General features: G+C 59.6%; 1 protein-coding gene across 7 annotated transcripts in view; it reads right to left on the reverse strand.

The window, feature by feature from the left end:
• Nucleotides 1–2,111: 2,111 nt before the first annotated feature.
• NFIC (nuclear factor I C) overlaps nucleotides 2,112–14,341 on the reverse strand; it is a 99,300-nt gene continuing 87,070 nt past the window's right edge. For 2 of the 7 annotated variants that reach the window (XM_032252298.1, XM_032252297.1), the window contains exons 8-11: nucleotides 13,035–13,219; nucleotides 11,785–11,938; nucleotides 8,241–8,326; nucleotides 2,112–2,327 (exon numbers count right to left, since the gene is read on the reverse strand). In XM_032252298.1, coding sequence (XP_032108189.1) covers nucleotides 2,310–2,327; nucleotides 8,241–8,326; nucleotides 11,785–11,938; nucleotides 13,035–13,219 — 443 coding nt within the window. In that variant the 3' untranslated portion in view covers nucleotides 2,112–2,309. Of the gene's footprint in view, nucleotides 2,328–8,240; nucleotides 8,327–11,352; nucleotides 11,939–13,034; nucleotides 13,220–14,341 lie in introns of those variants that run through there. The other 5 variants (XM_032252300.1, XM_032252299.1, XM_032252296.1 and 2 more) reach the window with 3 other exon arrangements.

The following is a 14,341-nucleotide window of genomic DNA, read 5'->3' on the forward strand; positions in this document are numbered from 1 at the left end:
GCCATGCATGTGTGTCAGCGCGCCAGCTGACCTCAGGGGCCAGGACACAGGAGTCCTTGACTAAGCACCATGCAAAGTTAGGTAAAGAGTTGGTTCTCGATGCGCCCTGACCCCTCGGGAGCCCGGCTGGCCCCCCTCCCCCACCCCACGACCCCCACTCTGGCTGAGAAGCTTCCAGATACTCCAACAGCACGACCCTACCCCCCCGCCCACACCCGCCCTCCTGGAGAGCGGCCCACGCTTTGGTCCCCAAGGGCCATGGGGGGCGGGGGGCCAGGGCCCTGAGGACAGACGGACGGACCAAGGGATTGAGGCCAGAGGATGGAGAACCTCTCTCGGGGGTGACAGGGAAGGGTCCTGGGTCTTTCTCTTTAGGAGCCAGCACGTTCGCCAAGCCCCTGGGGCTGGTTTGGGAGGAGAGTCTGGTTTTCCGGACAGGTGGCGGGGGTGGAGCGAGGCTGGGAGCAGGTGAGACCCGGAGGCCCTGCCCTGGCTTTGGCCTGGGTGGGGGCTGTGGTGGGGGGGATTCCCCCTAGGCATGGAGGTCAGTTGGGGCTGGGCTGGGTGGGCTGGGAGGGGTCCTTGTGTTTGAGCTCGGTGGCCCTAAAACACCTAACACCCCCCCCAGGCCTCCCCTAAAGATGGCGATCCGGGGTGGAGGTGGAGGTGTGGGTGGGGCCGGGGAGCCGGGGTGGGGTGGGGGGACCTGGCGTCCCCAGCTTAGTGTTTTTGGAGCGGCTCAACGGAAAACGCTTAGCAGATGGAAGGCCCCCTACACGGCCGCCGGGGGGCCCCGAGGTGCGACGCCGAACCCCCACCCAAAGCCCTCCCCATCTCGAGCAAGGACCCATTGGCGTCGGCCTCTTCTCTCCTCTGGGGACCCAGCCGTGAGTCACATCCTCCGGCTGGGCCCCCTGCGGGGGGCGGACGATGAAAGTGCAAACTGCGTCCCCCTGGGCTGGGAGGCACCGGGGAGGGGGGGTCGCTCCAGAATGTAAGGCACTGGCAGCGGAGGCGTGGGGGGCGCGCCGGCTTCCCCAGAGCCCACCCCCGCACCCCGGCGGGGCAGGACGCTCAGGAGGTGACGCCCAGCTCTGCCCCTCGGGCCACACAAGGGCCCGTCTCTCTAGCTCTGAGGGGGACGCGGCGATGAGGGGTGACTGGAGGGGCCGGTGAGGGGCTGGAGGGGTGGGGGAGGAGGCCCGTGGCCACTCCGTGTCCCAGCTGGACAAAGGGGGGGGCGGGTGGTGGGAATCAGGCACTTAAACCACTCGCTCTCACCTCCCACCGCCAGGGGCTCATGGGGGGCTCCAGACGGGCACCCCCCAACTCGGGGAGCTCTGGGTGTCCCGGCTCCCCGTCCCGTTCCTCGAAAAGTGCATTTCTTACAGTGTGTGCAATGTGGGTCCCTCCCTTTGGGGGTGTGAGCTGGGCGAGCTGGGGTGGGGGGCCTCCGGAGCCGGGGTGGGGGTGGGATCAATTGCATAGAGACTTCTCCTCCCAAACGGGCGGGCACGAGGGCTGAGAGTCCCCAGCCAGACAGCTGTCTCTAGTCGGCCGGCGCTTTGGGAGGGCGTGTGGGGAGGCCCCACGGCAGCAGGACCCGCTGGAGGGCGGCAGGTGCCTGGGCCTAGCTTCCTCCCCTGGCCAGGGCCACGAAACGCCACGCACCCCCGGGACATCGCCACTCGCCTGCCCCACCCTGTCCACCTCCGAGGTCTCTGCTGCCCAGCCGGGGTCCGCAGCATCTCCCTTCCCCCGAGCAGCTGCGTCCTGGGGGAGGGGGCCGGTCCATGTCCGGCAGAGGTTCGGGGCCCGGGGAGAGGTGGCCTTGCTGGGTGTCACGCCTGTCGGCCCTGGGTGCAGGCTCCAGGCTGGGCTCACCTGGTCTCCTCCGGACAGAGCCAGGGCTTCGGGGGCGTGGGTGGGCGGTGGGTGTCTGTCCTTCCCGAGCAGCAGGCAGAGAGATGAGTGACTTAGGAAGACGCCCCTGTCCCGGGGCTCCCGTGGGGTGGCGGGGGCTGGCCCTCCAGTCCTGCGGCCTCAGCATCCAGAGAGCTGGAAACGTTGTCTTTACCTTTTGTCTTCTAGGTTGGGTGGGTTTTCTTCTTCTTCTTTCTTCCTTTGTATTTTTCTTTCCCTCCTGCGCGTGTGCGTCTGTGTGTTCTGTCTTTTCGGCCGGGCTGGGAGTCGGCGGGGGTGTTCTTGTTCACTCTAATTTTCCACCGAAAACGTGGGCCGGGGGCCGGCTGTGCTGCCCCCTGGGATTCCTGGGACCACGGAGAAGGGGCAAGGGAAGAAGACCTTTGCTATCCCAGATACCAGGACTGAGCAGGCCCAGTGGCGACAGAGGGTGGGGGGGGGGAGGGGGGGAGAGAGAGAGAGAGAGAGAGAGAGAGAGAGAGAGAGAGAGAGAGAAGTTGAGGGGTCAGACTCTGCCTGGACATGGTTAAGCTCTTCCCACACTCACCCCCCACCTCCTGTAACCCTGAGACCTCAGTTTCCCTACCCTAGCCTGTAACAACCTGCTGGGTGACCAAGCAAGTGACTCTGCCTCTCAGCAAGGTGGCCAGACACAGCACAGGTTGCCCAGTGACACGAGTTCTGGTTAACCCAAAATCTTTTTAGTATTAAGTCTAGCCCATGCGAGACTGGGAGGTACTTATACTAACAACAACAAAAAAAAGGGTCCGGCCGGGCGTGGTGGCTCACGCCTGTAATCCAAGCGCTTTGGAGGCCAAGGCCGGTGGACCACCTGAGGTCAGGAGTTCAAGACCGGCCTGACCAACATGGTGAAACCCCGTCTTCAATCAATCAATCAATCAATCAAAAGGAAAAAAAGGGTCGATTTATCTGGAACTGTGTTTTATATTTAATCTATTATTTCATCATGTTTTTGAGACGGAGTTTAACTCTTGTTGCCCAGGCTGGAGTGCAGCGGCGTGGTATCAGCCCACTGCAACTTCTGCCTCCTGGGTTCAAGCAATTCTCCTGCCTCGGCCTCCCAAGTACCTGGGACTACAGGCACACGCCACCATGCCCAGCCAATTTTTGTATTTTTTTTCCTTCTTTTTTTGAGACACAGTCTTGCTCTGTCGCCCAGGCTGGAGTGCCGTGGCGCGATCTCGGCTCACTGCAACCTTCGCCTTCTGGGCTCAAGAGATTCTCCTGCCTCAGCCTCCTGAGTAGCTGGGACGACAGGCGCACGCCACCACGCCCAGCTAATTTTCGTATTTTTAGTAGAGACGGGGTTTCAGCATGTTGGCCAGGATGGTCTCGATCTCCTGACCTCGTGATCCGCCTGCCTCCGCCTCCCAAAATGCTGGGATTACAGGCTTGAGCCACCATGCCTGGCCCCAATTTTTGTATTTTCAGTAGAGACGGGGTTTCACCATGTTGGCCAGGCTGGTCTCAAACTACTGACTTCAGGTGATCCGCCCAAAGTGCTGGGATTACAGGCATGAGCCACCGTGCCTGTCTTTATTTGTATTTTTAAAATTATTTATTTTATTTTTATTTATTTATTTAGTTAGTTTTTGAGACAGTCTTGCTCTGTCGCCCAGGCTGAAGTGCAGTGGTATGATCTTCGCTCTCTACAACCTCCACCTCCTGGGTTCACGTGATCCTTGCACCTCAGCCTCCCGAGCAGCTGGGATTACAGGCGCGCCCGCCCCGTACAGCTAATTTGTATTTTCTTAGTAGAGACAGGAATTCGCCATGTTGGCAGGGCTGGTCTTGAATTTCTGGCTTCAAGTGATCCGTCCACGTTGGCCTCCCAAAGTGCTGGGATTACAGGTGTGAGACACCGTGTCTGGCCAATTTATCATTTTATTTTATTTTGAGACAGGATCTTGCTCTGTTGCCCAGGCTGGAGTGCAGTGGTGCGATCGGAGTTCACTGCAGCCTAGACCTCCTGGGCTCAAGCAATCCTCCCACCTCAGCCTCCCAAGTAGCTGGGGCCACAGGTGCACACACCACACCTGGCTAGTTTTTTTTTTTTGTAGAGACAGGGTTTCGCCACATAGCCCAGGCTGGTCTTGAACTCTTGCCTCCTAAAGTGTTAGGATTACAAATGTGAGCCACCACACTGGCTGCCTTGTTTACTTTTTAAAGGATTTTTGTTGTTGAGTTTTTGAGATGGAGTCTCGCTCTTGTGGCTCAGGCTGGAGTGCAATGGCGCGATCTTGGCTCACTGCAACCTCTGCCTCCCAGGTTCAAGTGATTCTCTTGCCTCAGCCTCCCGAGTAGCTGGGATTACAGATGCCCGCCACCACACCAGGCTAATTTTGTATTTTTGGTACAGACGGGGTTTCACCGTGTTCCCCAGGCTGGTCTCAAACTCCTGACTTCAGGTGATCCACCTGCCTTGGCCTCCCAAAGTACTTGGATCACAGACCACCTCGCCCAGTCTCTTCACTTACTTCTTAAAAACATTCTCCCCTTTAATGATCCCCCCAGCACCCCTGTAAAGGAGGGAGTAGGTCTCCCTCCACTGCCCGTTTTTCGTGAAGAAAGTGAGGCCCAGAGAAGTCAAGGAACTTGCCGGAGGTTGCCAGCATGGAAGTCACAGAGTGAGCACGGGAACTCAGGAGTGTCTGGCTCCAGCTCTCGTTGCTGCTCCTGCCCAGGGCCAACCCCCTAGCCTGCCTCTCAGGAGCCCCTTGGCATCATCTGGGCACTGTCCTGGGAGTCCAGGGCCCACCCTGTCACAGGACGCCCGGACGGCCCCCCTCACCCCACAGAAGCTCACGAAGCACAGGGAGGCTGAGGATGGCTCTCAACCTCCCAGAGGTAGGAGACCGAGGCTCAGGGAGGGGAGGTCTGCATGGGGCTGGACCCAGGGTCACATGATCTGGGGACAGCTCCGGCCTCAGTCTCTGCAGAGAAGCTGCTGTATCGATCCCTGTCCTGGAAATGCAAACTCCAACCCCGATGGAGCCTCCAGCGTGGCCTGTGAGGGGAGGGCTGTGCCCCCGGGCCTGGGGAGACCCCTCCAGTCCCCCACTGAGGTTAGAGGCAGGGCTGCCCCCACCCCTGTGGCAAATCATTCAACAGAGCCCCTCCAACCAGGCCGCCGCTGGGCCAGACCATCTAACTGGCGCCACCGTGGTTCCTAGCGCCCCACCTCCAGCCAAGTTCAAGTTCATCTTGGCCATTACCTCATGTCTGGTTTCTGTTGGCAACCGACAGACTCTGGGCGTGACCCTCCCGTGGTGGACCAGCCTCCCCTGAGCCCTTCCTCCCTCCCCTCCTCTCCCCTCCCTTCCTGGCTCTGGCCCCAGCAACGGTTTCGGGGGCACCCTCAACTCCACATCCTCCCCCTCAGCCAAGGGGTGACGGGCGGGTGTGAGGTCCAGGCTCATGGCATCCTGCCGGCCTGGCTCTGGCCGCCTGTGTGGCTCCTGGCAGGTGGCTCAACACCCACCCCCATCCTTGGTTGACCCACCTGCTACGTGGGCTCCCGTGCAGAGAAATGTGGGGGGGGGGACATCACAGAGGGGAGGGGCTGGGGCGTCAGAGCCACCCAGTCTCACTGTGGGGGATTGATGGGGAAAGACATGGGGGGTTGGGCAGGCAACTAACCAGGGTGAGATCAATTAACATTGATCACAGGGAGGGATACTGACGGTGGAGGGGGGAGGAGTCCATGGACTGGAGGGTGTCGGAGCTGTAGAGGCACAGGGAAAGGGGTGCCCGCCCAGGCTTGGGGGAGGAGGGGACAGAGGGAAGCCAGGAATAGAGGAGGCAGAGGCAGAAGTGCTGACTCGCCAGAATTGGAAGTGAGAGGCCTCGGAGCTCAGGGCCCTTTGAGCAGGAGCGGGGAGCGGGCAGCGGGCAGTGGGGAGAGCGGGGTCTCCCTCTCCGGGGTCTGCAGGGAGGCGGTGGCGCCTGGCCGCAGCCCGGGTGCTTTCAGTTCAGGGACTGTGGTCCAGTCAGGGCGGCACCGATGGGGTTCTCCCCAGAGCTGCCCTCCTCCGACGCCCAGTTTGGAGACATCACCTGCCCCCGAAGCCATGCTCCCCTGAGAACTTCCTGACAATGTCACCTCCCGACAATGTCACCTCCCTTCTGTGCCCCAGAAAGCTCTGACTCCGATGCCTGGCGAATGGCCCCTCCCTCCCTCTAAACTCTTCCACGGCTCCCCACTACCCCGGAGCCAAGCCCATGCCATCTGTCTGGCCCCTGCTGCCAGAGGTCTCCATATTCCAGCTGTTTCCCACACCCCCCCACACCACTGCCTATGCACAGCCCCCTACCAGTGCCTCTCCCCACCCCATTCCGCCAGCCCTGGTCCCACCCCTTCTGGGTTCCCAGAGGAGTCCAGCGGATCAAGAGAGGGATGCTGAGAAACGTGCTGCCCTCGCCTGCCTCAGTTTCCCTCCCCTCCCAGGCTTGGGTGGGGTGGGGCTGGAGCCAGTGCAGTGTGAGAGGGGGGCCCGCCCCGGGCCCTGGCGGGAGGGCCAGGTCAGAGAGTTTGGCCCAGGCAGAGGCTGGGGAAGGGTTAAGCGGGCTGGGCCTCCTCCCTCTGCCCGCAACTTTTATTAGCTTTGGTTTCTGAACCACTTAAGGACATTCCCAGCCTCCCGCAGGGGCAGGGAGAGGTGCCGGTGGCGGTGGCGCCGGTGGGGGCGGCAGAGGTAACGCCGGGCTCCATCAGCACCCGGCAGGGGAGGGGGGCCAAATCCCAAAGCGGGGAGTCCTGAATGTCTACCTTGGGGGCTCCCCAGCTCACTGGGGGACCCTGAACAAGTCACTCCCCTCTCCGGGGCTCTGTGGGTGCAAGGCAGGGTGCTTAATATTTAGGGGGTGTGGGGAAGTCTGAACCTTTCAGTGCCCTTTCTGTCCCCCAGTGCCAAAGGCTCCTGGCGCAGGTGACCATGGCTAGAGGAAGAGACAGAGGTTCGGAGTGGGTGAAGCAGTGCTGGGCTGGAGGCCTGGCTCCTGACTCGGGATCCCCTCCACCCACAGCACACGAGAATCCTCTGAACTCAGGAGAAGAAGCCTCAAGTCTCCCGTGGCCTGCTTCCTCCTCCGGCTGGTGTTGGGGCCCAGGGGCCCAGGGCTCACCCAGGAGGAGAGGGAGGTGCCGCCTACAGGCTTTCTGGGCACCCGGCACAGGAAGGGACCGGGAATGCCACCTCCCCTCCCCCGGGGCTGGCTCAGCCAGGATGGCCCTGCAGGGTCCCAGGGAGGCCCCCTGACCCTTGCTGTGGGCTCTGCAGCAGAAAACCTCCCGCAGTGGCCAGAAGACTAGAACACGGCCCCTGGGGACCCCACACATCCACCCGCAGTTCTGCGGCTGCTGGGGAGCTGTCTGAGCCTGCGACCCTGCATCCTCCGACCCTCTCCCCAGCACAAACCTGGAAGGAGGAGAGGCTCAAAGGCCAGCCGCTTACCATAACCCGCAGACTCACACACTCCCGGCCCGCACAGGCACAGACGACAGCCCCTGACTGGGGTGGGGGCGGGGGACACCTGGGGCTACGGCTGCCCTCCCACACCCGCCTCCGCAGGAAGCTGGGATTCCCGGCCCCTCTCCGAGCCTCCTCTGTTAACTGCCTGTCTGCCTGCCTTCTGGGGGTGGTGAGACACGGCTCACGGCTCACGCTCACTCAGCTGCAGCCATCTGAACCGGGAACGGGGAACGTGAATGCCAGCCCTGCCCCATCCTGTCTGCCCTACTGATGATGCCTCTCCGCCCCCACCCCTCACACTGTCTCTGATGTGGGCTGAAGCCTGGGGTGGGGCTTGGATGCTGTCCTGGGAGGCCCCACGCCCCGCCATGGGTTGCTTCAGTTTCCCCCGGCCTTCCCGTGGTCCCCCTAGGCCTCGGCATGGAGGGGGTTGGAGGTTGGGGAGGTGTAAAGCCCTGTGTGACCCTGGGCAGATCCCTTTAGCTCTCCGGGCCTCAGTTTTCCCGTCTGTACAATGGGAAGCAGCTGGTAATGGCCCTGGTCCCATGGCTCTGCCATGACGGTCTCCAGGAAACACCCCTGGAGACTACACAGGCAGAGTCTGGGGCCACACCCCATCCTCCCAGGACCAAGGTGGAGGGAAATCTGGCCTTAGGGAGAGGCCAGGCGGAGGCTCAAGGCCCGGGTTGGGTGTGGGAGGCTGGCGCCCCTATGCCGGGGGGTGTGGCGTGGGACCCAGCAGGCCCTCTTTGCCCTGAGCCCCCCTGGGCCGGCCCCTCTGCCCTGCCCCTCCCGCCCCCCCGCAGCCGGCCTCTTGGCCCCTACCTGTGCCTGATAAATGCCCGCAGGATCCCTTGGTCCTAATCCCACAAAGGAACGGTTTGCAGGGGACGTGTCGGGCGGAGAGTAGGCTGCAGGGAGGAGAGAGACCGAGAGCCCGTTAGCGAGGGGTCGCGGCGGCCGGGCAGCCCTGGGCCCAGAGAGGGTGGCCACCGCCGGGCGCCACACAGCTGAGCCTCCGCACCCGGTGCCTGGGGCCTCGGAGCCTGCTGCCCTCCCCCGGCTGAACCGGGCCCCCTTGAAAGGCCTGAGGTCCCTGGGAGGCGGGGATCCTGACTGGAGGGACCCAGGGGTCACAGCTGAGATCGCCCAGGGGTCACAGCTGAGATCGCCCAGGTGGGTGGGGTGTCTGCCGAGAGGGACGGCAGGGCGGATGGCTCCATAATTCACGAACTGCCTGTGAATTATCCAGGGTGCGCCAGTGCCCACCCCATCCTGCCACTGCAGGCTGCCTCCGTGCAGGGCGCATGCATTATTGAGGGCGTTTTATTTATTAATCTTCTTCCTGGAGAGGGCAGAGGGAGGGCTGGGGGTGCGTACGCACAGATGCGCGTATTTATTTCAAGTCTCAGCCGTTATGTTCTGCCAGCCTGTGAGTAACTCACCGCCTGGTGCCACGGCGGGGACGGGGGCCGCAGACAGGCCCAGGCCCAGCACAGGGGAGAGGCAGCCGAAACAGGCAGGGTCCCCGAGTTGTCTTGGCTAGGGCTGGGGGGGGGTGGGGGGGGGCTGGGGGGAGCTGGAGGCAGCCAGGCTTAGGGGGAGAAGTGGGGTGGATCTGCAGTTACGAGCCCCACTGCAGGGAAAGGGGGGTGGAATCCATGCCTATCCTGCCTTTATTAAATGTCTACTGTATGCCAGGCAGTAGGCATGATCACACTAAGCCCTGAGTGAACCCTACACAGTATCCTGCATCTATTAAGTGTCTACTGTATGCCAGACACTGGACATAATCCCACCGAGCTCTGAGTGAACCCTACACACTAACTTGCATCTATTAAGTATCTACTATATACCAGGCACTGGACATAATCCCATTGAGCTCTGAGTGGATTCTATACAGCATCCTGCATCTATTAAGTATCTACTGTATGCCAGGCACTGGGTATAATCCCACCGAGCGTGAGTGGACCCTACACGGAACACTGCATCTATTAAGTGTCTACTGTATACCAGGCATTGGACATAATCCCATTGAGCCCTGAGTAGATCCTATGCAGTATCCTGCATCTATTAAGTGTCTACTGTATGCCAGGCACTGGGCATAATCCCACCGAGCCCAGAGTGGACCCTATACGGTATCCTGCATCTATTAAGTGTCTACTGTATACCAGGCACTGGACATAATCCCATTGACCTCTGAGTGGATTCTATGCGGTATCCTGCACCTGTTAAGTATCTACTGTATACCAGGCACTGGACATAATCCCATTGAGCTCTGAGTAGATCCTATGCAGTATCCTGCATCTATTAAGTGTCTACTGTATGCCAGACTCTGGGCATAATCTGACTGAGCCCTGAGTAGATCCTATGCAGTATCCTGCATCTATTAAGTGTCTACTGTATGCCAGGCACTGGGCATAATCCCACCCAGCCCTGAGTGGACCCTACACGGTATCTTGCATCTATTAAGTGTCTACTGTATACTAGGCACTGGACATAATCCCATTGAGCTCTGTGTAGATCCTATGCAGTATTCTGCATCTATTAAGTGTCTACTGTATACCAGGCATTGGACATAATCCCATTGAGCTCTGAGTAGATCCTATGCAGTATCCTGAATCTATTAAGTGTCTACTGTATGCCAGACTCTGGGCATAATCCCACTGAGCCCTCAATAGATCCTATGCAGTATCCTGCATCTATTAAGTGTCTACTGTATGCTAGGCACTAGGAATAATCCTACTGAGCCCTGAGTCAATCCTATGCAGTATCCTGCATCTATTAACTGTCTACTGTATACACTGGGCATAATCCCACCAAGCTCTGAGCAGATACTACCAGGCACTGGGTATAATCCCACCAAACCCTGAGCGGATCTTAAGTGGCATCCTGCATCTATTAAGTATCTACTGTATACGAGGCTCTGGGCATAATCTCACTGAGCCCTGAGTGGATCCTATGCAGCATCCTGCATCTGTTAAGTGTCTACCGTATGCCGGGCAGTGGGCAGAATCCCACGGAGCCCTGAGCGAATCCTATGCAGTCAATGCTCCCATTTCACAGAGGAGCAGGCAGGGACAGCTGGTGAGAATTACCACAGCCACCTGACACAGCACAGCACCAGGCGCCACACGGAATGTCCTCCCTGACCCATGTCACCAGCTTACTCCCCACCACCCTGTGAACTGGGCACCAAGGCAGACCCATTTTGCAGCTGAGAAAACTGAGGCTCAGAGAGGAGAAGACGCCTGCCTGAGGTCACACCGGAAGACAGCTGCAGAGGCGGGATTCCAGCCCAGGGTGGATTTGGGGCTGACCCCCTCCAGCCAGTGATCAGAAGCCGGTTTTTACCGGCTGGCAGCCCCGGTTCTGGCAGGCAGTGGGGACAGGGCAAGGAACGCCGGGGCAGGGGAAGAGGAGACAAGGACGCCTAGAAGGAGCCGTGGCCACTAACTGCTCAAGAGGGCTGTGGGGTCTCACTTGAGCGTGGGACAGAGATGTTCAAAAAGGGGGGTGAGGGGAAGATGGAGTCCTCTCTAGGCTCTGAGATGTCTGGTGGCCTGTGAGGGTGGGTGACCCACCCAAGCCTGCACAGGGGTTGCAGGGACAGTCTGGGGGCTTCGGATGAACGGGGTGGGGGCAGAGCTGCTGCGAACGAACTCCACGTGGATCCTACGTGGTGTCCTGCATCTATTAAGTGTCTATGGTATACTCAGGCTGGGATCCCAGGATTGGGGGGCCGTCCAGCGGCCATCCAGAACCACATCCAGAGAGTGGAAAAGTCTAGAAGCTGCAGCAGCCGCCGACCCAGGGGCTTCCGGGTGAGGTGGCAGGTGAAGAGGGTCCCATCTAAAGGTGTGCTCCAGCCAGGTCACCCAAAGGAACTGGGCCTGATATGGCTCATTTCTCCCCAAGAAGCCAGAACTCCAGAAAATTTTATGTGAAACGTCCTGATTTTAAAACGATCACACTGATTCTCCTTTTCCACAAACGAAAGACCAGTCTGGGGGTCGAGTCTGGCCCTTGGGCTGCCACCTGAGATCTGTGTCCACCGTCAGCTTCCTGACACACCAGGGGAGGTTTTCAGCAGACTGCAGTGGAAACCACGGTCGCCCAGGCTACTCAGCGAAGGGGACAGACCCTGGACTCTCACCCTGGGCCGTGGCTTGGTCCTGCCAGCCCCTAAGGCTGCCTCAGCCCTATGTGGCCAGACCACACGGCCCCTGGGCTGCTCTCCAGAGACCCACCAAACTCGCCAGGTCCTGCAGGGTTGGGCCTGACCTCTGACCTGGCAGTGGGGCTGGGAAGAGGACAGGCCTCCCTGCGGACGTCCGCCCCACCAGGGCACCGCTTCCCGCGTGCTTACAGGGCGAGGTCGGCGACGTGGCTCCTCCCTCGGAGGTGGTGGTGGGTTTGGTGGCAGGGGGGAGCGCCAGCCGTGGCAGCCCCGGGGGCGGAGGAGCCAGCATCTGAGCGGAAAGGCAGTGGCTGGGCATTTTGAGCTGACCACTTCCATTTAACTGGGGGAACAGAGAGACACATGGTTAAGGAGTGGGCTCCCCCTCTGCCTCGGTCTGCTGGCGCCGGCCGCCCCCGGCTCTGTGCACGGCCCAGGCTGGGAAGCTAGCAGGCTGGGGGGCCAGGGCGCGGGTGTGGCCGTGATGGGTTTGGTGGGTCTGAGGGGCCTGGGGACGCCCGCTTCCCGGTGTCACTCGAAGCCCGGCACTGCTGGGGCCTCGCTCACTGCAACTCCCCCGTAAACCCCCTGCATGGCAACTCGACCGACATCCTTCCAAACAGCGCCACAGCCTCCTCACAGCAAGCCCTCCGTGTGCTCCTCATTCGATATGAGCACACAATCGTCCATCACCCACGGCCTGGCCCGTGGTTGCAAAGTCCAAAAGGCTCCGAACACCCAAAGCTTCCTATGCAAGTCTGGCGAAAGCTGGCTTGCTTGAGCTGAGTTTCGTTGTTTCTTTGCAATCAATTTCTTCCTGCCCTTTTTTTCCTTTCTTTTTTTTTTTTTTTGCTGAATCCTAACCACTAGACCACCAGGGATTTTTTCTTTTGAGACAAGGTCTTGCTCTGTCACCCAGGCTGGGGTGCAGTGGCACAATCTCAGCTCACAGCAGCCTCCACCTCCCGGGCTCAAGCGATCCCCCCACCTCAGCCTCTTCAGTAGCTGGGACTACAGGCGCACACCACCATGCCTGGCTAATTTTAAAATATTTTTCGTAGAAACCGGGGACACGCTCTGTTGCCCATGCTGGTCTTAAACTCTGGGCTTATGCAGTCCTCCCGCCTTGGCCTCCTAAAGTGCTGGGATCACAGGCGTGAGCCGTTAGGCCTGATCCCTCTCTGCCTTGTTAACCTGAGGACGACCCATGCCGTTGCTGGGACCTGCGTAGGCCACCGACCCGTCTGAGACCCTCGCATAGGAAAGCATCTCGATTCTTACCCAATCCAGCTGCCTCCCAGCCCTACAGAGGAGGGGATTTCAGAACCGAGTCTCCAGGGCCCTTTAAAGCAGAGGTTGTGCGTTCGTGTGAGCACGCGGCCCCCGGAGGTCGCCTGGAGCCGCCAGGAGAGGCCCGGGACGCACCCCGCCTGACTCACCGGTCCAGGCTGCTGGCTGGCTGGGTCGCAGGCCAGCGAGACGAGATCTTTGAGCGGGTCCTGGGGGTTGAGATGAGGCGGATAGCGAATGGCCGTGTGGGGGAAGTAGGTGGAGGCCGTCTGGGGCAGGATGGACGTTGTGGGGAAGTGCAGAGCGGAGGACGGGTGGGGGCTCCGGGCGATCCCTGCGGAGACAGTGGGAGGTAGGGGTTACTCGGGGGGCCCCCGGCCGGTCTGCCCTGCGGCTATGTGACTGTGGTTCCTGCCTGCATCTCAGTGCGTTTTTTTATTTATTTTCCCTCCTCTTCAAGTGCGTTTAATAATAATAATATCAACAACCAAAAAAACCCAGCAGCACATTTACCCCTAAATTCCCCGGCTCCCAAGGCAACCCCCAATGGGGCTGTGATATTATCCTTGTGTTTTAGTTTTATAGAGGTGGGGGTTTTGCTGTGTTTGCCAGGAGGGTCTCAAACTCCTGGGCTCAAGCGATCCTCCCTCCTCGGCCTCCCAAAGTGCTGGGATTACAGATGTAAGCCCCTGAGTCTGGCTGGCTTTTTTTTTTTTTTTTTTTTTTGGAGACAGTCTCACGCTGTTGCCGAAGGTGAAGTTCAGTGGTATGACCTCAGCCCACTGCAAACTCCACCTCCCGGGTTCAAGCAATTCTCCTGCCTCAGCCTCTCAAGTAGCTGGGATGACAGGTGCCCGCCACCATGCCCAGCTAATTTTTGTATTTTAGTAGTGACAGGGTTTCACCACATTGGCTAGGATGGTCGGGAACTCCTGACCTCACGTGATCTGCCTGCCTTGGCCTCCCAAAGTGCTGGGATTACAGGCGTGAGCCACGGCACCTGGCCCCATCTTTTAACAGACGATGACAAGGTTGCCTTCAGGGTATGTGCCACCTGTCCAAGGCCACAAAGCATCAGATGGCAGACCTTGAATCTGAATCCAGCCCATCTGGGCCCACGGCCTATATTATAAAGCTGGGGTTGGCAAGCTCTTTCTGCAAATGGCCGAAGAATGATTTTTTTTTTTTTTTTTTTTTTTTTGAGACAGTTTCACTCTTGTTGCCCAGGCTACAGTGCAATGGCATGATCTCGGCTCACTGCAACCTCTGTCTTCTGGGTTCAAGTGATTCTCCTGCCTCAGACTCGCGAGTAGCTGGGATTACAGGTGTGTGCCACCACACTACGCTAATTCTGTATTTGTAGTAGAGACAGGATCTCTCTGTGTTGGTCAGGCTGGTCTCGGACTCCTGAACTCAGGTGATCTGCCTGCCTCAGCCTCTCAAAGTGCTGGGATTA

The sequence above is a fragment of the Sapajus apella genome, unplaced genomic scaffold (genome assembly GCF_009761245.1).
Source record: "Sapajus apella isolate SASKATOON/1434 unplaced genomic scaffold, GSC_monkey_1.0 scaffold77, whole genome shotgun sequence".
NCBI lineage: Eukaryota > Metazoa > Chordata > Mammalia > Primates > Cebidae > Sapajus > Sapajus apella.